This window comes from Uranotaenia lowii, chromosome 2 (genome assembly GCF_029784155.1).
Source record: "Uranotaenia lowii strain MFRU-FL chromosome 2, ASM2978415v1, whole genome shotgun sequence".
Lineage (NCBI taxonomy): Eukaryota > Metazoa > Arthropoda > Insecta > Diptera > Culicidae > Uranotaenia > Uranotaenia lowii.
This window is the reverse complement of record NC_073692.1, coordinates 284,777,441-284,801,737: the sequence shown is the minus strand read 5'-3', so window position 1 is coordinate 284,801,737 and position 24,297 is coordinate 284,777,441. Positions and strand designations below refer to the sequence as shown.

Genomic DNA, 24,297 nt, shown 5'->3' with positions numbered 1-24,297 from the left:
TCGTTGCAAAAAAACCGAATTATCGCCAAAAAAATTGAACCCCTTTCAGTGGCCTCTTTTGCAAATTTTGATATCTGAAATTCATTTCCCATCGCTCGAAACATCCCTGTGCAAATTTTCAATACATTGCATAAATGCAATATCGCAAAAAAGGGTATAGTTAATATGGATGATCCTTTTGGCAGACCCCTGACCCAAAATTGGATAATTGGAATCAATTGGTCGTCCTTAATAATTCCTATGTGTAAATTTTCATCTCAATCCGATGTATAATAACGTCAATATCACGAAAATATTGAAAGGTTGATAAGGACGATCCCTTTTCCGGCCCCTTAAACTCAATTTGATACCTGAAATCGATTGCACGTCACTCAAAACTCTCGTATACCAATTTTCATCTGAATCCGAGGCAAAACGTCAATATTGTAAAAAAGAGAGCAGTTAATATGGACGACCCCTTTGGGTGGCCCCTTACACAAAGTTTGATATCGGCAATCGATTGCCCGTCCCTAAAAATATGCGACCCCAAATTTTCATCTCAATCCGATGCATAATAACGATTATATCGCAAAAATATTGAGAAGTTAATATGGACGACCGCTTTTGCCAACCCCTGACCCTAAATTCAATACTTGAAATCAGTTGTCCATCTCTCAAAACCCTCATGTGCAAATTTTCATTACAATCCGATAAAAATTGACGTCAATATCGCGAAAACAATATTTGTCTTGTATGGACGACCCCTTTTGCCGACCCCTGACCCCAAATTCAATACCTGGACTCGATTTTTTATCTTTCAAAACCCCCATGTGCAAATTTTCATAACGATTCGACAAAAAATAACGTCAATATTGCGAAAACAATATTTGTCTTGTATGGACGGCCCCCTTCAGAAGGGGTCAACCGAAATTCGGAAAACATTTTTCATCATTCCTGGTCCTTATGAGCATCGATGCCAAATTTCAGCTCTCTAGCTCTTAAGACGGCTGAGCCTATAGAGGACAAACAAACAAACAAACAAACAAACAAACAAACAAACAAACAAACAAACAAACAAACCCACAGAAATTGCTTTATATATATATATATAGATTTGTACAGTACATGTTTCAGCTCATATTTGGCATAGATTTAGCGCCGAGCGACATAGAAATTTTGCAACCTCTTCTCAAGAAGTAGGAAAATTGTGAAATTTGTTGTTACAGATAAGGAACATTTCTTCAACATAGTTTGATAGTGCAATTTTTCATCATTTAGAAATTAAATGACGATCAAATTAAGACAATTGTTGTTTTATCTAAGGTAATCAATGGCATTTTAAAATAATATCAGAATATCATCACTCAAATGGGTTCCAGCAAAAGAAAATGATCTTTTAAGATGGTCCAATGAGAAAGAGGCTTTCAGCATTCGCTGGAAGTCTAGAAACAAAAAGCTAAATTTTATTCGAGATTTTTGCCCCTGGAGCTAGGCATTACCATCATCATTTTTTCGAATAAATGTAAATGTGGGTGGTAAAAAAGTGATAACTGGGGATTGAAAAAAAAAATCTGCGAAACGAAAACTATTCTCTGATTTGCCTTTCAAATGATGGAGGTAAAAAATAACGCATTTTTTTGCTGAACAGTTTCTAAGTACACGAGTTTCTCAAAAAATGAGGGAACTGTCCCCATTCACTCCGTATAAGGGTTTAACAAAAATTAATGTTTAAAATTGATAGATAAAAACCCTTTCATCTTTTCTTTGGTTAACAAGAAAATACACCAACTTAAAAAAATTGGGCGCTAAAAGAGTAGAATGGGCAGAGCAGAAATTTTTTTTATTTTCTTTTTTTTTTTTTTTGTAGCAGCCATCACACTCCTCCATACTGAAAGGCTCCATTGTCTGTATTTCTCCCCTTTTATGGTTCACAGTTTGTTAATATTCTTTCTGTGGGAATATAGTTCTTGTCATAAAGTCATAAAAATAAAAATTTAAAATAGACAGTGAAATACGATAAAATCGGAAATCAACGTGAACCCCAAATTACGCCATTGCATAAGCATGAACATCAAAAACCAGCTCAAGACTTCTTAAAAACAAAAAGAAAAACAGTCAATCAATCACTTCATTAGCGAAATCTTCGCGAAATAATTAAGATAGAAGCGCTATCGATCAGCAGCGGTTTGCCTTAGCCCTTCCACAAAACCGTACGCCTTCTAGCCGGTTTCTGAATGGCGAATCGCACTAATGACCCCCAATACTTATTTTATTCCATGCACCACATCCCTAGAGACCCATTAAGAAAGCATGAAGGAGAAGTGCACTCGTACCTACACTCACTCGCTAACGGTCTACTGAATTGCTTCTCTTCCTTGGAATGGCAGCAAAACATCCCCCCTTTGCGCTTATCCGATGATTGCGCGTCGGAAATAGAAAAATGAAGCTAATGGGCATTATCCGCAGTTGGTGAGCTTCAACTTCCAACTAGTTATAGGAAGGTACCTACTCCCTGTTTACGAACTCTAGACGCCGTGCAACTGAATCTGACATGATGGATGTTGGTTGGCGGCGCCAACTACTGAAGAAATTTTTCGCAGCAGAGGTTTGAAGAATGTTCTCAACTACACAAAATATTTACAGGGTTTCCACACTATGGAATTGCCAAAACAAAACCTATTGAAAAATTTCAAAAATATATTTAGTTCACAGAGATACATTCATAGCCAAAATTTTTCCGACAGCCCTATTTTTTGTTTCATAAGAATTACTGAAAACTTTCAGTTTATGGAAAAAGGAATCCATCATCGAAGTTAGAACGGAAAAAGTTGAGGAGAAATAAATATTGAGACATATTTCTTTTAACCCTCCACTGCATAGATTATGAGTTCGCTGAGAACTGATTGTTTTGTCGATGGAAATATTTTTTTTTGGTTTCAAGGTAAGAACTAAATAAAATTTTCGTTATATGTGTTTCTCGAGGGTTCGGCTGTGTTTTTATTGATATTACGGCAAATCAGTTCAAGCTTTTTTATGACACGAATTTTATTGTTACATACCCTACGTTTCGGTGTCGTATGACACCATCTTCAGGGATTCTACAAAGTGTAAATTACAGAAAATGTGTGATGTTTTGTTATATCGAAATAATCTAACCCTACTTACAAATAGTCATTGTGTCTTGCTTTTGTAAAAGCGTACTGTTTCAGATTCCGGTAATCGAATAGTTTCACTACAAATGGAGTTTTTTAAGTTAGATCATCCATCAAACTTATAAAGGAGTCTATTTGAAATTTGAAAACACATATAACGAAAATTTTAAAATCTCACCAAATATCGAGAAAACACTCAGCAGTAGCTTTTAGGCGGCAGAACTCTGTGAAATCATATCTTCTTCGGTTCCCCTCGGCGCGTTATCGTTTTCAATATTTTCGAAAGATGGTGGATTTGGTTTCTTGTAGTTATGTTTGTTTAGAATATCAAGAACTGAAGCGATGGAATTCAAATTCTGCGCATGACCTCTCTTTAAAAAATACTTTGAAGGCATTATTTCACGTAGAGCAATCTTCAATTGGCTCTAAAAAATCTCCTTTTCAAACTTTTCTTTTCTACAAGAACTGTTATGTATCGCCTTCGGCAACTTGTTTTTCACTCCAATGGACCTCATTTAAGTCTATTTCCGATTTCACAATCCCTGGGGTTATAGAAAAATATTTTTATGATAATTTTAAACAGTGTTATTTCTAAATCTTATTGCACCTAAGGTCCCAGGATGAAAAAAGCCTGTCCTCCAAAAACAAACAGCTGTAACTTTCAATTTACTGGACCGAATTTACTAAATAACTTTTGTAGAGTTACTTGATGTCATGAGCTTGAATTTGTTGGCCATTCATCTACTGAAAATTTCAGAAATTTTTGGTAAGGGATATAAGGGCATAATGGTCATCTCAAGGAAACCCATAGAAAACAGCTATAATATGTGAGTTACATCATTGTTTCGTATTCGATCACTAAAAAAGTCTTCTTTTTAGCTGGCAAAACATGAAAAGTAAATAAAATCGTTCAAATGCATTTTAATTTTTTTTTTTTTGCCGAAAACTGAAAATCAGTCACTGTAGGGGCACAATGAGAACCCCCCTGGGGAATATAAGAACCATTAATCGGGGCACGATGGCCGTTTTCTGCCGTAGAATCTAGGCTAGGGTGGTTAATAGAAGGTGATACGATCTCTCAAATTTCAGAATCAGCCATGTTGGTTGTTTCGTTGCGTTTGTTTCCCTTTAATCCATGGAGCAATTGAGACTTATGCTCGCCTTTTCGTTTTAGCACATTGCTACTTCGTAAATCAAGATACGAGCATCACCACACTTCAACGCGCTCTCGACGCCTACTTACTGTAAAAGTCAGAGAACCTAGTAGGTGATTTAACGACCTTGAATCTAGAAACGGGTTCAACTCGATGGAGTCAACTGAAATATAAAGCTTCAGCATGATTAGTTTCATCTGACGATTTGGCCTATTGGTAAGGTGTCGAAGAGATAATCAGAGAACTCGAGTTCGATTTCTAGTCGAGGTGAATTTATTTTGATTTACCATTCACCATCTTGCACTAAACGATGAGTCGTAGATCCATCAAACAAATCAATAAGAAAATAATGTATGTCTGTTTGTAGAATACAAACAATTCGCACTCAGCACACACGTTCAATAGGCTTAGTCGTCAGATGTCAAGTTGTAATTCTATAATTCAGTTGACTTCATCGAGTTGAATTCACTGATAGTTTCTTCATCAGAAAATGCTCATCGTACCCCGATCAATGGTGCTCTGTTCGTCCGAGTCCATGGCTGAGCTTCCTGTGTAAACGATAACTATTAGGGGTACTTTTGGGAAGAAGAGTGTAAAGTCACGCCTCAAGTCTTGATCACTCTTCAAATTGCTAACCAGATGATGAATATCTCGTTCATTATTGTTCAAAAGTTAGTGAAATTGTCCGCGGAAAAGATTTTTTCGCAAAATTTCTCCGTTTGAGTCCATCGTGAGGGCTCGTTCACTAATTACGTAAGCACATAGGGGGAGAGGGGGGGTTTCACATTTGCTTACGATCTCTTACTAGGGGGGTAGGGGGTTTCCAAAAATCTTACGTAAGAAATGTTACATTGATAATTCGTCACAGCCATACGAAACCATATTACTCAAGTTTTATTTTTATTTCTCACTACCTACCTATCTGTTGGTAATTTTTTATGTTAAATTAATCTTTTAATATGTTTTAATTAATAAAAAAAAGTTGCTGGTTATATAAAATTAATAGAAACCAATTCAAACCAACATGTCACCAGAAACTGAATCACATTATTTAAAAGATCGTCGCTATTCGCTTTTCATCATAACAATCTTTTTAGTTGAGAAATTTATAGAAACAAAAAAGAAATGTTGCGTTCAGTCTTTTCAGTGATACCAACCTAGCAAATACCAACTCTAAATTTTACAAACTAATTACCAAAAAAAACGTAAAACTTTATTGCTTATCGCTGAATCGAATCTCAGCTTTTAGGTTAACTAACAACGTAATACACGTTAAACATTTTCGTACCAATTTTAGTAGCATAGACTCATTTTTTTTAGATTTTTATGATTTTAAGTTCAAAAACAAAACATTTTTTATGGTACCTTGTGCTAACCTGATCTCTCACTTGTTTTCAAATCGGAATTTAGATTTTATATTGTTTATTCGATCATGGATATTTATTGAATATTATTGTAACCCCCAACATGTCATGTCCTAAAAACTTAATGTTTATACAATCGTTTAAGACATTTCATATGTTGTTGTTTTTTCTATAAATTATGTTTTTCAAATGCAGTTATTTAGTTTTACTTAAAAAGTGCTCTGCTTGGAAGCATGGATGACACATTTTTAATATTTTCAAGCTGGTTTTTGAAAATTGACACGTTCTTATAGAATTTAAAACTTAAGATCTTACTAGATCTTAGTAAGATCTTACTAAATTTCCAAAATCTTGCTTACGTAATTAGTGAACGGCCCCTGATGAAAAAAGAATACGAATTCTGGGTACCATTTTGTCACTGAATCGACGAGATAGGCTGTTCAGAAATGATTTCCCTTTGTGAACGAATGGTGAACTTCATGAAAGGTAACGTAGATGAAGAAGAAGAGGTATAGGCATGCATCGAAAACTGCACGATGCTCAACTCCGTGGAGCAACAGCTCTGGTCAGAACTTCAAAAGGAGTTTTCAAATGTTTTTTCTGAAGAAAAACGTTAAAAGGGTTAACGAGTGAATATCACCACGAAATTCACGTCTCGGATGAAAAACTCTTCAACATAAAACAATCTATTCCATTAACTCGGGCTCGAATTGTGAAATCAAAATTGGAACAAATGGGGAAATGGGACATCATCACACGGAGACAGTTTTCCATGTTGTGCAATTTGTGTCATGATGTACAAAATTTTTGTTTTCAGAAACCCTCACCTGTCCTGGAAATTTTTAAACGTTACAGTTCCAGGAGTTTCAATTTGACACTTTTGATTAAAACCAACAAATCTCTATTGTTTCCCAACCGATTTGTAATTTAAAAGCCTCGTAGTGTAGCATATTTCTCAGACAATGTTCACCTACAACACTTCAATTTTCCGGTATTCAAAGTCGGAAATGTAAAAATGTAAAAATGTGTCAGAATAGATCAACTTTCCAATCCTCTTTCTTAAATTAATCTTAAACAATTTAGGTTCATTGATTGAAAAGAACGGTTCTTACACCACTTTTTCACATTTTTTTGCGGTCATGTTCAAAAAAATTATTAAAAAATTATCCTTATGTGCTTCGTATAGCTTCTAACTTTATCTTTCTTGGACTAAGTGATTTTTTTGTAGCATTCCGTAGCTGAACTACTGTTTTTTTTCTAAACCATATTTTTCCGATTTTTTCTCAGACTTTAAATAATGGAAAAAAGAAGTGTTGTAGGTGAATATTGTCTGAGAATCATATTTGTTTTATTTAACGAAGTTTACAAAACTATAAATTTTGTAAAAATTGGTTGAAAACCAAGATAAATATATCGGTTTAAAGCGAGAAATGTCAAATTGACACTTAAGGTCGGATTAAGGAGTTTTTTTCTGGGCCAAAGTAATAATGCCAAATTAAAGGTTTGAAGAATTCATGTAGGGTCCCCATATTTTTTTTAATTATTTGGATGCATCTGAATAAACTAGTTATAAACTTCAAACTTCCAATAGTTTCATATTGACACTCAAGAGCGGATGTGGCGCCGCTATAGTAAACATTTATTGCGGTTATAGTTCTTTTAACATATTTATGCCATTTGCTACTTTAAATTTTAAATCCTGAAGGTAGAAAGGTATTGAAAAAATTAATCCTACATAAATGTGTTCAAAGTTAAAGGTTGACTATATAAAATCCTAAATTTTAATTGTAAATTCATAACATTTTTCTTGTTATGAAATCAGATATTAGGTACCTCGGAGAAAATCTAGAATTTGTTTTGATTAGGTCGTATGAACCATTATAAACAAAAATGAGTTATTGACTGCAAACGATTGCTAAACATTTATTCTATGTTCGACAAAAATTTCGTTTTATTTAATTTATGAATAACTCCTACAAAATGATTTGAATTTAAGACCTATAATAACTTTCTCATTTTCGAGTGCACTTTGGCTTTAACGACGTTTTGTGTTGCTCTGAATTGTCGTGCATGCAAAAGGACACAAAATAACAGTTCGGCTATTTGGTTTTTCGGTCCTTTTGCATTTTTGTAGAAAATGCTTTAAAAATTGTTGAAATTTTGTGAAATGCGCTATAAAATCAAAAGAAAATCGATTGTGAGAGTGTTTTAAGTAATCTTAGAAGAACGACTGACTTAAATTTGGTGCAGGGTAAGTAAAATAAGTGTTAATTTTTACTATGCCAGACATTTAGATTTTTTTAAACTTCAACAGAAACATCTCGAGCATTCATCAGCGTTGGACTATGTTTACAGTTTACTTGATATGCAAAGGTGGTAGAGCAGTGCCCGTAGTCCAATAGATACATTCCTGCGATGGACAGTACCGGGCAGGTCGATGCAAGGAGTCTTCAAGCAGGCTCCTCCGTGTTATATTTACGGTTCCGACTGTTTGAACCATTATTTCATACAACTTCCAACGGAATATCAAAGTATTGCATAAATGCAATAAATTATCAAGATTGGATTCATCAATTTGCAAAAAGATGTTTGCGCCAAACAATCCAAGAAAAAGGTTGTAAGTACACTTTGACTATTAAGAACAAAATTGGTGCCCGTATCGAATACGCAAGCATATTCTTAATCTTTTTTAATATTCGATGGCAATTTTTCAGACAATTCCAAACTTTAATTCCAAAAATAGAAATTAAAAGGTGTTTCGAAACTTCCAAAGCTATTTTCTCGAAACTCGTAAAGTGGCTCATACGACCTAATCAAAACAAACTCTAGAAATAATCGATAATATACACGGGGTAACGTATTATATATAAACACTTTAGATAAGCTGTATGATGATTTTTGAGTAAATTTCATCATTTTCCTTGACCATAATCATGATATTAATCTTTTTGTAAGACAGTATTAACGATGTCTTTAGTAATGTCACAACAAAATAAAATCTTAGAACAAGACATTTGGTTTCCCTAACCCTTCCGCAGTCTTGCGTGCGGGTGGCGATGAGAAGAGATTGCGCTTGACAGTCATTACAGTAAATAACGTCGTCGCACTTCTGGGCGACTTATGTTTTTTGTTTTGTTTTCCTTTGGTTATAATGATTTTTTGTCCCTAAGCCGGCACCCAAGTTTTCTTTCAACTCGACGACTGAAGGCGCGTTGTTTTTTTATTGCTCCACATTAACGGTAATGCGCGCTCTCTAGAACGGAAGGAGTTGAAGTAGTACTCAATTTGTTCGTTCTTGTTTTTGTTCGCGGCGTTGTTTCTCGGTTATTACCCAACTGGGGCTTTTCTTTGAAGAAATTAGTCTTAATCGTATACCCGTTAAGTTTGTGCGCTCTGATGGCAATGTAGACCAACCAAACCTTGTAAATTCCTTATTTTAAACGATATTAGATATTTTTCTTTCAAATGCGAAAACATTGTCAAATATCGTTTTACATATAGTCTCTATTTTGAAAAAAATCAGAAATTGATAGAGGCGAAACTATTTTTTTCCTAAAACCTAATCAAGTTAAGTTTTCAACTATTGTTCATTATGAAGAGTGTATTTCAAGTGAAAAAGTCTTTTGGAGTAACACGTAAATATGAGACGAAAAATCGTGTTGCTAATTTCATTCTTCATTTTCTTTTTGCAGGTTTGCTTAAACTGGTGACTCGTCGATAGGAAGCTTCAGCTTTATGTTAAGCAATGAGGTAAGTTCCCTTTTGTATTAACATATGTTTTCAAATAAATTTACTGAGCTCAGGGATTTAGTAAAAGCAAAGTTTCGAACAGACAAATCAGGTAACGATGTTAGTTTATATTAAGTGTATCTCAAAACCGTTCTATTGAAACATTTTTAAGCAGATTATTCCGGATCTAAATGTCAAAATGGCCTTTTATAAAATTTAAAAATCTATATTTTAGGATTGATTGGCCAATTTTGCATTAGATACCTGGTTCAGTGTTTACAATTTTTTTTTAAATTTGAATACTTGTATTTGAAAATAAGAGCTACAGTATTTTTCTGTATTTTTTATGAATTTTCTATTTTTGTCATTTTCGGCTTTTTGTCAATTTCGTTTCTTGTCAACTTTGTATTTTTTTCAATTTCTGTAGGCTGATAAGATACTACGCTGAATGGGCGTTAGAGCGAATGTTCGTTAGACATCCATACGATCTAACAACCATTTGACCTAACGATCATTCGGCCATTCACATCGCGTCCTTTCGACATAGCTTCCATTTGGCATGATGAGCATTCGGCTTAGAATCTATTTGGACAAATAATGTTCGGCCAAAAAACCATTGGCCAAATGTCCCATTCTGTCTTTTATCATAATCGGATGAACATTCTTCGGTCGGCCGGCCTAGGCATATTGACTATTCGGTGTAATGTCCAATAGGCCCTGCATCCATGCAGACCAGTCTAAAAAAATGTCCAATCGACCTAGCACCCAGCAACATTCTGTCTAACGATCATTTGACCTATCAACCATTCAGCCAAACAGAAATTTTTTTACCTTGCGTCCTTTAGGCCTTACAGTCTACGGTTGGATAGCCAACTGGTCTAATCAGCCTCTAATGTCAATTGTCAGGGTAATCAATTCGACCTAACGTCTATCAACCAAATGACCTTCTGCCGAACGGCCCTTGCCCTAACGACTTTAGACGGAATGACTCAACCTCATCAACCAAAAACAATCAAAAACTTATTTTATCCCAATAAGATCTTATCACACAGAAAAGGCAAAAATTAATCAACAGTTACACCTCGCAATCGAGTCGATCCGAGAAAGGAAAACACAATCGATTACTCTTCGTTTAACATCTCAACAACGCTATCAACGTTTTTCCCACCAAAAAAAGAGGTGCCGGTGAAAAATTTCTTGTGCATTTTCCATTGCACACCGGCCGGCCGGCAGAAAAACAACGATCCAATCTCACTTGGAATGAAGATAAAAATGCAATGCGAAAAACCGGCACCGAAGAAAGCAAGGCGGCTCTTCACCGCCATCCATGAACTGGGTAGGTATCTCATTATGTGGTATTATCAATTTTATGTTCACGTTTATATTGCAATCAGATAGCAGTTAATCAGCACTCCTTTCCTTCTTCTTTTTCTTGGCGACGTAGAAAGACGAATTATTACGATAGGATGTTGACGATATCAAGTGCGTCGTGTGGATGGGGTGAACAAGTGACGAAAGAAAATCCGGCGAACTAAGTTGAGTGAGATACTTAATACCGGGCGCTCAGACGATTATGCCCGGTGTCGGGTTGTATGACTTTGTTGCTTTTGTTGATGTTTTCGTCTTACAAAACACTGCCATCCATGGAAAACTTTCTCACGCGTTTTTACGTTTGTGAGGGGCAGGAAATAGTTTTGAAAAAGTTAGAGAACAACTTTCTTTTAAAAAAAAATCTTAAATGTGTATACTACTACGATTTAGAGAATAAGTTCCAAAAGTTTCAAGCATCTAGTGCGTAAAATTCGAAGAAGTAAACTTATACTGCATGCAATGTAAAATGGGGTAGAATCAATGATGCAATAATTTACCACGAAAAAGGTGCAAACTCACACGAACGATTTTTTTTCTGCTGTGTAAAGCTTGCTTCATTTAGAATTGGATAAACTTTTCCCATATTGTGGCGCTCCAGGTGGACAGATTTGGAAGTTCTTGACAACCACGTGTCGGGAGTATTGTCAGCTTAAAGTATGTATTTTTGACATTCCGCAAATCGACTGTACTTTGCAAAAAATCAACCTGGAAGTCGAAAGAAGGGAGAAAATTGTGCACAGTTATTTGAAAAATCAATTGTGATCTGCACTATGTTAGCGAAATAGCTGAAATTGCCCAGAAATACCGTATGGCACGTTATCAATCGGAAACCAATCGTGGCCCCAAGAAACTGCATGGTAAGATTTTGAACACGATTAAGAGGAATTCCAATCTGTCGGACCGTGATTTGGACAGAAACTAGTATCGTGCCCATAGTATCGTGAGGAAAATTCGACTCCGAAAAGGATTCAAGCTGTATCGAGCTGGCAAACAGTCAAATCGGACCATAAAACAGAATAGTGTGGCCGAATTCCGTGCTCGGAATCTATACGACCAGGTGCTGACCAAGTCCGACGGGTGTCTTCTGATGGACGATTAAACCTATATCAAGGCTGATTTCGGCCAAATCCCAGGTCAAAAATATTACTTGGCAACGGCTCGAAGGGATGTTTCAGCTTGCACGAAAATTTATGATTTGGCAAGGCATTTGCAGCTAAGACAAAAAAACAAAAGTTTTCGTTACAAATAAGACATTTGCGTCGAACTATACCAAAAAAAAGTGTCTCCAAAAATGAATTTGCCGTTCATTCGATCCCACGACCATCCCATGATGTTTTAACCAGATTTGGCAAGCTGTCTTTACAGCAAAAACGTGGAATACGATAACTAAAACGATGGACGAAGAAGGTGTGCACCTCCTAATGAGCCGTGTTTCAGAAAAAAATCGAGAATTCCTTCGAAACCGTGAAAAAAAATTTATTCGTATTTTTTTATTAAAAAGTATGAAGAAAATGCTACTTTTGTACAAAAAAAGATCTGGAATCCAATAATGAATAACTGGCAATTGTTTTGTTATAATTGTAAATGAATATAATCCAATTCTAAATGAAGCAAGCTTTAGAACTGTTTTTCGATGCGTTTCTGAATTCTAGTTGGTTCCTCTGTTTAGATCTCGTAAACATCAACATGATCTTTCAATTTATATTCTGAAAAATAATTTTAAATGTTGATACTTACGGTTTTCGATGCCGCTCCGTCGGCGAAACCAAAACAGTTTGTTTTGGTTCCGCATGCTTTGAGTCAATTCGCATTTGAAACAATAGCGGTGATGATTGAAGATGACAGCTGATGATGCACAGCAAAAAATTTCTAAAAGTATACGGAATCTAAAACACGAGTGATCTATTTTTTTACGAGTGTAATTCACAAAAGATGTAATTTTCAACTCCTTTTGATGTAATTTTAGTCTTTAGAATAGAAATAAATTGTTTTGATATAATTTTACATTCTGTGATGTAAAAACCAAGCGGTCAATGAAATTTATATCACAAACAGTGTAAAATTATATCTGTTTGTTTAAAATTGAATGGAAATTCTCAACTTGTGGCATTTGTGTTTGTTTTTGTCCGAGCAGCCATAAAAGTTCTAATCAGTTCGGCAAGAAAATTTACTATGAAAAAAGCCAAGGAAAACAAATAAGTCCACGGAATTCGGATGAAGATAAGGTAAATGAACTTATGTAAGTAAAAGATGTGGAACCTAATTATTATTTTTGTTTCAGCAGATTTACGCATTGAAGTGGAACCACGATTGGAGAATACTGATGACGACGCTGACCGGTAAAAATAGGCTGTATGAAGTCCATCATCCAAACCTGGCACTGCTCATGATGGTGGGTGAACTTTTTTTTTTATTTTTATGCTTCGATTTGAAAATAAATTTCTTCAGTAAAAGATATAAGTGTGTTTCAATTATTTATTATTTATACCTTCAAAAGCGGCAAACAATCAAAACAAAATCATAATTTACACCGTTGTGTATTTTTACACGGCAAAAGGCGGTTCCATTGGCGTGCATCGTTATCGATCTAAATTTACACGCCCCAAAATTACATTCTTGTTAAAAATACACAGTGATAGAATTTTAGATCAATAACGATGTTCCGATTTCGTGCATCGTTTTCGATCTAAAATTACACGATTTTTTGCTTGCTGTGTGGTAAACACGGTACACGGAAAAATTGACTTATTCATAAAATGTGTTGCGATTACACCATCACAATAACTAATCGGTTGTTGCCCAAAATTTGTATTTCCCCAATTCAATTTTGAGTAGTTTTGGGTTGCCAATATACATAAACGAACTAAATGTCGATTATTCATGCTCTGTATAAAAAGTTTGCTGTTGTTGGAAAGCTTAGGGCGGGGATGTCAAAGCAAAACAATTTTTAGACACGCATAATGTGTCACGATGATTTCAATGTTTCATCTTTTTTTACGTCGAAATCATCATAAATAGCTTACAAAAGGTATGTTTTCTCATAATTTAACCATTTTACTTTATTGTTTGACCTTACTTTGTATGTTATTTCAGGAATATTGTCCACACCGTTGTTTCCCATAATCGACCTTTACCGCACCCGGAAGAGGCCATCGAGTGTGTTCAAAGCTTCGAAAATGGACAGTTGCAAGATGGCTCGAGAAAGTTGATAGAGTGCATCGGGAGGTCCGAGTTTTTTTTTAAATTATTGTGGACCGCAGCCGTACGTTCATTTTTTCTTTAAAAAATTGTAAGTAACCAAATTTTCTATAGGGAATTTATAATGGGTATCCTAAATTTGTTTATTTAGGTACCTCACAATGAGCGCAGAAAGTCTCCGAATAGGAAGAAGGGAACCAAAAGAGATGCGCTTATCATCTAATCGGAGCAGCCACCACTAAAGCACTTGGAAACGGATTCCGCAGAAAATCCCTTACAGCGACGTAAACCATCATCTGGGTGACAGTTTTCTGGAGGGTCAAAACAAAAAATATCAACTGGCATGATGAAACAGGTTTGTTTTATTTGAAATATTTTTACATGAATTCATTCATTCTAATCTTGCTCTGTGCATGATATTTCCTATTTGGTTGAAAATCTTTATTTTTGGTTTTCAGTTCAGCATCCTATATGGTTTAGGTTATGAGATTAGTGTTTAATTTAAATTCGAGTTAAACTATCTTAGATTTGTTTTTAACATAATTTAACAATTTTGAATTTGATTACATAACTGATTACTTTTTTATGAAAAATATTACAATTTCAATCCTTTTTCCATGTATACTACATACTTCTTTTTTAACTATCATACACAGGTGGCTGCATCGAACGGAAGCAAATCCGTACCGGAAGCTGGAGACTGACGAGCTCCAGAACAGAACCGAGCCGGCTTAGAAAAAAGTCCTGAAAGATGATTATCTTCGGCAACGATCCGCTCCAAGGAACTGCAACTGACAACCAAAGAAAAGGAAGCCTTTTAATATCGCCCGTCAGGCAGACACCGCTTATTGATTTGTAATTAAATCGTTCCAATTATTACCTTGAACGATATGAATAAAAAGTTAAATGTTGATAAGATTTTTTTTTTGAAGAAATTCCTTCCAACTCTACTTTTGCAGCGGAATTTCCAAAATGCATGGGCATCCCCATGTCAAAATATACAGAATTGACTAACTGGCTGAAAGCTTTCGAATGTGTAAAAGCTTTTTGCTCACGCTCTGTGTAAAGCGCCCAAACATAAAACTAAGTGGAGACACTTTTCTCGATTCTGTATGGATTTTTATACAGAACAGAGTAACTTTGTTTACCGTGTATAAATGTTTACATCATCACACGGTCAAGCGAGACATCACAAATTGGGTTCGTGGTAACACAACAGTGTTGCCAGATATTCTGGGTAAGAATATCAAAGTACTCATTAAGAAATGAGTACTTTCCCGGTTAGGGAATATAAGATGTGGAAGTGACAATTAGCTATCGCTAATTAATATGGTTGTATTCTAATGACCTCACTGACGAAACTGAATAAAGATAACTCTATTCCACCACTGAAACCTGCGTTTTCAACATTAAATAATTTAAATTGAATTGTATTTCTTTAGCTGAGCTCTGTTATTTCTGACTTTTACTAAAATTTTGTTGTGAGGCTGAACATTCAATTAAAATTGGTCTCTCGAGTAATCAGCAGTTTTCCTCTTAATATCTTATTTTACCATTTTGTGCAGCATTTGCGTGTTTGATACGATTCTGAATTCGATTTCTGAACCCTTATTTTATTTTTCAAAATTTTATGTGTTCTTTTGTATTTCACAGATTCAGTTGAAATAATCATTTTCATTCGATTATTTCAAATTGATTACAAAATTATCCAAATGTATAATTGACTCTCTGATTGAACTTTCAGTTCAATATGGATTTTATTTAATGAAGTTAATTTTCAGACAACTATTTAATGCAGCAATATATCTCGTTTTCACAGTAAAACTTTTTTTTCTAGAGGTTTAGGGGTTAAACCTCCCCCACACGGAGATTTTATCCAGGTAAAATTTTCAGTTCAAGCAATGAATCTACCGTAGTAACGGAAAATTACTTGCCACGCGAGCCAATTTTTCGACATGTTTATTAACACATATTTTTTAATATCTTCAGAAGATATTAAAAAATATGTGTTAATAAACATGTCGGAAAATTGGCTCGCGTCCAGCGGAGTTTAGTTTTTTTTTTTAATATATCTTTATTCGTACCAATTCATCATTACATTTATATTACATTAATACATTAAATTAGGTGTTCAGTTCAATAATGAACTTTCAGAGCCCTATAGTTAAATAATCACTAACATTTATTTATTTGACTTAAATTTGCTGAGCGCAATCAAGCATTTTTATAAAGTAGAACATCCTGTCGTGTTAAAAATATTTTAAACTTAAAACTAAAAACTAAAGCTATCCTAAAATTAAACTAATTGTAGAGAGAGCGAATCTCTGCGATGGAAGACTGCATCGATTTGCCTCTGAAGTTGGAGATTATTTTGTTGGCCATCTCTTCGATAGTTTCAATGCCTGCAATCCGATGAAGATCTTCGGTGCTGTGCCAAGGTGGAAGCCGCAAAATCATTTTCAGAACCTTGTTCTGAATCCTCTGGATGGCCTTCTTCCTCGTCGCGCAGCAGCTAGACCAAATCGGAACTGCATACATTATCGCTGGTCGGAAGACTTGCTTGTAAATGAGCATCTTATTCTTCAGGCACAGTCGGGATTTCCTGTTGATGAGAGAATAAAGAGATTTAGTGTATTTATTACATTTTGATTGAATATCTTCAATGTGATTTTTAAAAGTAAGATTCCGATCAAGTGTAAGTCCCAAGTACTTCACGTTATCAGACCATTCTAATGAAACCCCATTAAAAGTTATGGAATGATTTTCATTAGGTTTTAAAAAATTTGCTCATGGCTTATGGGGAAATAAAATAAGTTGAGTTTTGGAAGCGTTAGGAGAAATTTTCCACATTTTCAAGTAATTCAAAAAGGAATTTAAATTTTGTTGCAATCTACTGCGTACCACACGTAAATTTCGACCTTTGGCTGAAAGCAAAGTATCATCAGCAAATAGTCTTCTACCTTTTCCTTCTGGTACATCAGGAAGATCAGAAGTAAAAATATTGTATAAAATTGGCCCAAGTATACTGCCCTGAAGGACACCAGCTCTAATGGGTGTCCTTTCAGAGCATGCATTTTGATAGCTTACTTGTAAGGTTCGGCTAGTCAAATAATTTTGAATTATTTTGGTGAGATATACAGGAAAATCAAATCGAGCTAATTTAGCTACTAAACCTTTGTGCCAAACACTGTCAAAAGCTTTTTCAATATCAAGAAGAGCAACACCAGTTAAATAATCTTTAGATTTGCTAGCGTTAATCATATTAGTTACACTCAAAAGTTGATGTGTAGTAGAATGTCCATGACGAAAACCAAATTGTTCATCAGGAAAAATAGAATTCTGATTAATGTGAATTATCATTCTATTCAAAATAACTCTCTCAAATAGTTTACTTAAAGAAGGAAGCAAACTAATTGGTCGATAACTTGAAGGCTCTGAAGCACTTATTCCAGGTTTCAAAATTGGAGTTACTTTGGCATTTTTCCATTTATTGGGAAAATAAGCCAAATGAAAACATTTATTGAAGATTTTAACTAAAAAATTTAAAGTGCTTTCAGGCAACTTTTTAATAAGAATATAGAAAATCCCATCTTCCCCTGGAGCTTTCATATTTTAAAATTTTTGGAAAATCAATTTAAGTTCAACAATATTTGTCTCACAAGAACTTTCAAATACATTTTGTTTAGAAAGAATATCATCAAATTCAAGGGAAATTTGAGCATCAATTGGACTTACAACGTTTAAATTAAAATCATGAGCAGACTCAAATTGTTGGGCTAATTTTCGAGCTTTTTCTGCATTAGTTAAAAGAAGTTTATCCCCATCTTTCAAAGTAGGAATTGGCTTCTGGGGCTTTTTCAGAATTTTAGTTAATTTCCAAAATGGCTTTGAGTAGGGTTTTATGTCCTCTACTGCTTTAGCAAAATTTTCATTACGAATGAAATTTAAACGACGTTTGATCTCTTTTTGAAGGTCGCAATAAATTAATTTCAAATAAGGATCCCTAGTACGTTGATATTGGCGTCGACGAATGTTTTTCAGTCGTATCAAAAACTGAAGATCATCATCAATTAAAGGTTGACTAAATTTATGTTTAACTTTGGGTATTGAAGCGGCTTTAGCATTGACTATTGAAGTTGTCAAATTTTCTACAGCCAAATCAATATCTTCTATTGAATTCAGTGGAACGTTTACATCTAAATTACGTTCAATAAAATTCATATATCGCTCCCAGTTAGCCTTTTGAAAGTTAAAAGCTGATTTTAAAGGGTTTTCAATGGGACTTTGGGATGAAGAAAATGTTACTGGAAGGTGGTCTGTATCGAGGTCCGCATGAGTAACTAATTGACTACAATGCTCGCCTAAATCCGTTAGAACCAAATCAATTGTGGAGGGATTTCTAATTGAAGAAAAACAAGTATGCCCATTAGGATATTCAACAGTATAATAACCTGCAGAGCAGTCGTTAAATAAAATATTCCCATTTGAATTTGATGAAATATTATTCCAAGATCGGTGTTTTGCATTAAAGTCACCATAAATAAAAAATTTAGATTTATTTCTGGTGAGTTTTTGTAAATCTCCCTTCAAAAAATTTTTCTGTTCACCGCTGCATTGGAAAGGCAAATATGCGGCAACAATTATAATTTTCCCCATAGAAGTTTCTAATTCAATTCCAATTGTTTCTAAGACTTTTGTATTGAAAGAAGGAAGAAGTCTAAATTTGAGACGACTATTGATGACAATAGCTACACCCCCACCTTGTCGATCAAGTCGATCATTTCGTAAAATTTTAAAGAAAGCATTGCTTTTCAAGTTATTGTCTGGCTTTAAAAAAGTTTCAGTGATGGCAGCAATATGTATGTTTTGAGTTTTCAAAAATAAAAAGAATTCATCTTGGTTAGCCAGCAAAGATCTAGCGTTCCAATTCATAATATTTAAACATCTATTTGGATCCATGAGGGAATCGCAAAGTCATAATAATTTTGTTAGCATAATTAAAAGAAGTTTGGAAAGCTTCAAACATTGAATTTGCTTTCAACATAAGTTGCATCATTTCCATAAAATTTTGATGCAAACCCGATCAGGAGAGCATATCAAAATCATAATTCAAACGTATCTCACCAAGATATTTACATCTGATTCAGTTATAATTAAGTACTCTATATTTTCGATTTTAAGTTTCTCCAATCTGAATTATATCTTATTCTGATTGACAGACTTCAATGGGGTTGAGATAATTTTCAATGATAAAGATTTTTTCGGGTTGTCCCAAAATAAAATGATTATATCTTATTTTGATATATGTACAACTTTTTCTGAAACACGGACATCGAAGTCAACGGCCCAAACCGTACATTAATGAGTTTCGCTCAAGAGATCCTTAAAATTGGATCCAATTTTTGGGGAAACCAAAAACGGAACATGGTTTTAGCAAAAAATATGGTTTATTGACATTTCACTAGTAATTTTTCTCGAAGCACTCATATTTTGATAAGTTATAATTTAGATAGGTTTTGTTCTGCCCAATATCAAACTATGCTATCTGAACGAGATATAATCTTGAAAGGAGCATATCTAAAATTGATATAATTTAGCTATGATCGTATAGATTTTTTGATATAATTTGAGATATTTTAACATCCTACGAGTACTGAATAATAACTCATTTAGATAGAAAAAAAATTAGTAACAAAATATCTCATCTTGATATAATTTAGTTTTTCCCTCCTGATCGGGAAAATTTTAATTTTTCCTCAGCAATTTCACCCAAATCAACAAAATTGTTAGGATCAGAAAAGGAAGGAGAAGAGAAAGTATTTTAATTTCGGGGATTTTCCCAAGCCTTCGCATGAACGTTGAGACTTGGTTTTTTCCCATCTTTATTAGTTAAACCTGAAGAAGGCAACCCATTTTCAACCACCTCTGAGAACGATAAACAACGAGGCTGTGGCGCAGAATCAGCCCAGGTAACATTAAAATCACTTCGGGTAATACCCAGCCGTGATTCCAATGTAGGCCGAGGCTGACCGCGAACAGACAGGTTGTTTGCCGGTCTGACGTGTGAAGACGAAAAAGAGGAAGGAGGAGAAGAAACTTTTCTGGAAACTTTGAGATTTTTCCTAGAAGCAACAATTTTTGCCCTAACGGGACAATCTAGAGAATTCGAGGAATGATTACCTGCGCAATTCGCACACTTAAAAAATTCTGTTTTTGGCTTATCACCACCAAAAAGGCATTTAGATTTTTCATGATCGAATGAGCCGCAAAACATGCATCTGGCATTCATTCTACAATTTTTAGTGCCATGACAAAAAGCTTGACAACGACGACATTGCGTAATATTTTGAAGAAAATTGGTAGAAGATTTACGAAAAGGTTCGAATTTGACTCGACAATGAAACATAAGACGAGCCTTTTCAAGAATTTGCAAATTATTAACCTGATCCTTTTTAAAATGGATCAAATAAAGTTCAGGAGCAAAACCAACACTACTGGTATTATTCGTGTTGGTTCTTTTCCTCATTTGATTTACTTGAATTGGAGAAAAACCTAACAAAGAATTTAATTCAGCAGTGATCTCATCCGGTGTCTGATCGCCAGTGAGACCACGAAGTACAACTTTAAATGGACGATCACTTCTAGTGTCGTACGTGAAGATTGGAGCTTCCAAGCAAAATTTATTTATTTATTTATTTAAGTCAAACAATGTAGACTACAATACTTAAAACTACTTAAAACTAATGTAAGCTATTGTTTTGTTGTTCTATGAAGTTGTTTTTGAATGCCTTTTTTAATTGTGTTTTGTTCATCGCTACGTCTAAAATTTCACTTTGTAAATTGTATTTGTACATCATTTGATTAATAGGTTAATGTTTTGCATAGTCTTTGTCGTAAAGTTTAATGTAGAACAAATGTTTATTTCTCAATGGAAGGGAGGGTGCGTAAAAATTTAGTTTTGAAAGTAATTCAGGACTGTCTATTCTTTGTGTAACAACATCATTTACAAATGCAATTTGGGAAAATTCTCTGCGTTTACTGAGAGGTTCTATATCAATAAGCTTACAACGAGATTCATACGATGGAAGTGGAAAAGTGGTCCAATTGATTTTACGTAGCGCATATAACAAAAATTGTTTTTGAACTGATTCGAGACGTTGCTCGTGAATATTTGAATAAGGATTCCATATGATGCTACAATACTCCAATATCGAACGAACATAGGATATATAAAGTGATTTTATGGTGTATGGGTCTTGAAAGTGTTTGCTGAAACGTTTTACAAATCCTAGCATGCAATTTGCTTTATTGATGATATTGTTCTGATGTTCTACAAACGTGAGTTTTGAATCCAATATGACGCCGAGATCCCTTACAATTTTGCATTTTTGTACTGGTTGATTGCCTAATTTTGTTTCAATGATAGGGTAACTTTGCTTTCTGCTAAATGATATAGAGTTGCATTTTTTAACATTCAATTGAAGTAAACTTTTGTTGCACCATTCAAAGAAAACATTGATTTCGTTTTGTTTCAGCATCTTCGGTTGTTTTTATTTTCAGAAATAGTTTAATATCGTCGGCGTATATTAGGTATTCAATCCGTTTTAGAATAAAGGAAATGTCGTTAACGAACAGTATGAAAAGGAGAGGTCCTAAATGAGACCCCTGAGGCACACCAGAGGTCACAGCTACAGATTTGGATAATTCGTTTTGGAAACGAACGATTTGTGTTCGATCAGTTAAGTATGATTGTAACCAGGAGAGAAGATTTGGATGAAAGCCAATTTTTTTTAATTTGAAGATTAAAAGGGGTATGTCAATGCGATCAAAGGCTTTGCTAAAGTCGGTATAAATAGCCTCAACATGAAAGCCTTTGCTCATAGAATCGATAACGTATGTAACGAATTCGAGAAGATTTGATGCTGTAGAGCGTCCTTTGAAGAAACCATGTTGTTTGCTCGTTATAATATTTTTTACTTGTTGATAAATTTTTTCATTTATTATTGATTCAAAGAGTTTTGGGATGCAAGACAAAATAGCTATTCCTCTATAATTTCGGACATCTGATTTTTTCCCGGACTTGAAAATCGGAATTAAAAAAGATTTTTTCCAAAATTTGGGTACTTTACTATAATTTAATGACATATTAAAAAGAATCAGAAGAGGCTTTGTCAATTCGGCTGCCAAGTTTTTAAGGAAACATGGGGGAAGTCCATCAGGCCCTGCTCCTTTGGAAGCATCAAGTTTTCTAAGTCCTTCGGAAACATTATTGTAATCAATTTCATTGACCTGAATGTCACACGCTAAATCTGGAATGACTGAAAAGTATTCCCTATCTCGGTCAGCCTCAGTGAAAGAAGTATACACTTCTTGAAAAAAAAGTTGCAAATAAGTTAGAAATTTCCAGTGGATTATTTCCAATGCTCCCGTCAAGTGTCAATTGAGTAGGAAAGTTTGAATTTTTCATCTGCGTTTTAGTATAGCCAAAGAACGCTTTTGGGTTTTGCTTGGTTTTTTGGTGTTTTTTATTATTCAAATAATTTAAAACCTTTTGAAAATCATTAAAAGATTCCGCCAATATACGAGCAGTTCTCCTTCGACCGATCTGAAAAGAAATCTTCACATCCTTGACGGAAGTGACGATTTCTTTTCGAAAGGCATTGAAGTCAGGAATCGTGACCGTTATTGGTGGAATCTTTTCGTTTTTAAGAGTATAAGAAGAAGAAGGTTTCTTAGTACTCTTATCAGAATTGAATATGAATATTTCCTCATCACCGATGTTATGAAGGACATCGAATGAATTGGAAATTTCAACTTTTTTGGGCGATGGACCTGAATTAGGTTCGGCAATCCGTTTTCTCCCGGCCCTTGAGCCGGCCGATGACTTCCCCATGCTGGAAAGAAAAAAGAAAATATGAATAAAAGAAAATGAAAATAATTTAATTTTAGCACTGAAAAGTGCTGTTTGAAAAACAGGTAAGGAAAAAATAAATAATGAAAAATGTTCCTGCAGGTACACAGCAACGATACGATGCTCCGGCGTACGTGTTGACGGCTCAACGGTACAGATGGAAGTGAGCGGAATTTAGTCATTACATTAAACATTTCCCGTAACGACACTAAATTGAAACTGTCTTTAGAATGGGACTGTGGTGAATACATGATGATGGTTACAAATGAACAAGCGTAATGCTGTCAGATGTATAAAATCTACAGGTTTTGTACTCAAAACCTGTAGATTTTATACATCTGACAGCATTACGCTTGTTCATTTGTAACCATCATCATGTATTCACCACAGGGACTTCTTCAAGGAGTGTTACTTAAAAAGTTCACAAATTTAAACCAACCATTTTAACTTCAAAATTCATTCATAAAATACATATTTAACACAGCAACAACCTGCTAGCCATGAGACAGGCGATTACTGCTAACGATATTCAACAGAATAAGCAAAAAATAAATTTAAATCAAATCATCGTTTGCTTTAAACAAATGACTTTGATTATAAAAATAATCGTTTATGTAATTTCAAAATTTGTGCCAAATTGAAAAATTCTCCAGAAAACCAATTTTAGCCTAAATTTTATTTTGTATGGTATCATATTATGATAAATTAAACAATGCAACTACTTTTCGCCATTCTGTGAAATACGGGAAAAGTCTTCCACCGAATTGTTATACAAATATCGGATCGAAATTGGTTCATTTTTAAGCTTATGAACGCTATATCTACTAAATCAGAGGCAATTCATAAAATCTGACAAAAGTTTTGAGTTCAGGACACCCTATTCTGCAAAATCAGTCCAGTGTTATTAAACTTATCATGTACATCTTTATATATTTTTTAATAAAATAATTTGTTTTAATAATTATGTTTTTATTCTTCAATTCTAAATTTTTATTTTCAAAAACAAAATTTTTTTTGGAAGCCTAAATAAAAAAAATTCCATAAGAAAAACATTGTTTGAAACTTTTATCCATTCCAGGACCCAACTTTTCAATTGACGACTACAAAATATTCAGAGTTTGAAATTGTCAAGTATAAAATTTGCGCTTGAAAATTCATAAACCTTTCGCTTACATTTATTATTAACTTATGAAATTATTTTATCGGCTATATCGGTGAAATTTTATATTCTTTGAGAAAGAATATTTTAGAATTGAATGAATATAGACGGATAGAAGATTAGCATAAGGTGAAAGATGTTGAAAATGAGCGGAAGGGAAATTTTAATTTGAAAAACTTTTCATCACATTTCATCGTTTTGTTCCTCACGTTATTATTAACTTCTTTTTTGAATCAATCATGATTTTTTAATTATTCTACGAAAAGTTCTTAAAATGGTT

The 24,297-nt window shown here is 34.3% G+C and overlaps 1 protein-coding gene across 12 annotated transcripts in view; it reads left to right on the top strand.

The window, feature by feature from the left end:
* The window catches only part of LOC129748243 (mucin-2-like), a 578,750-nt gene that overhangs the window by 356,828 nt on the left and 197,625 nt on the right, over window positions 1-24,297 (top strand). For 9 of the 12 annotated variants that reach the window (XM_055742778.1, XM_055742775.1, XM_055742777.1 and 6 more), the window contains one exon: window positions 9,342-9,399. The exons of the other annotated variants lie outside the window; for them this stretch is intronic. In XM_055742778.1, coding sequence (XP_055598753.1) covers window positions 9,395-9,399 — 5 coding nt within the window. In that variant the 5' untranslated portion in view covers window positions 9,342-9,394. The remainder of the gene's footprint in view (window positions 1-9,341; window positions 9,400-24,297) is intronic. 12 annotated transcript variants of the gene reach the window in all.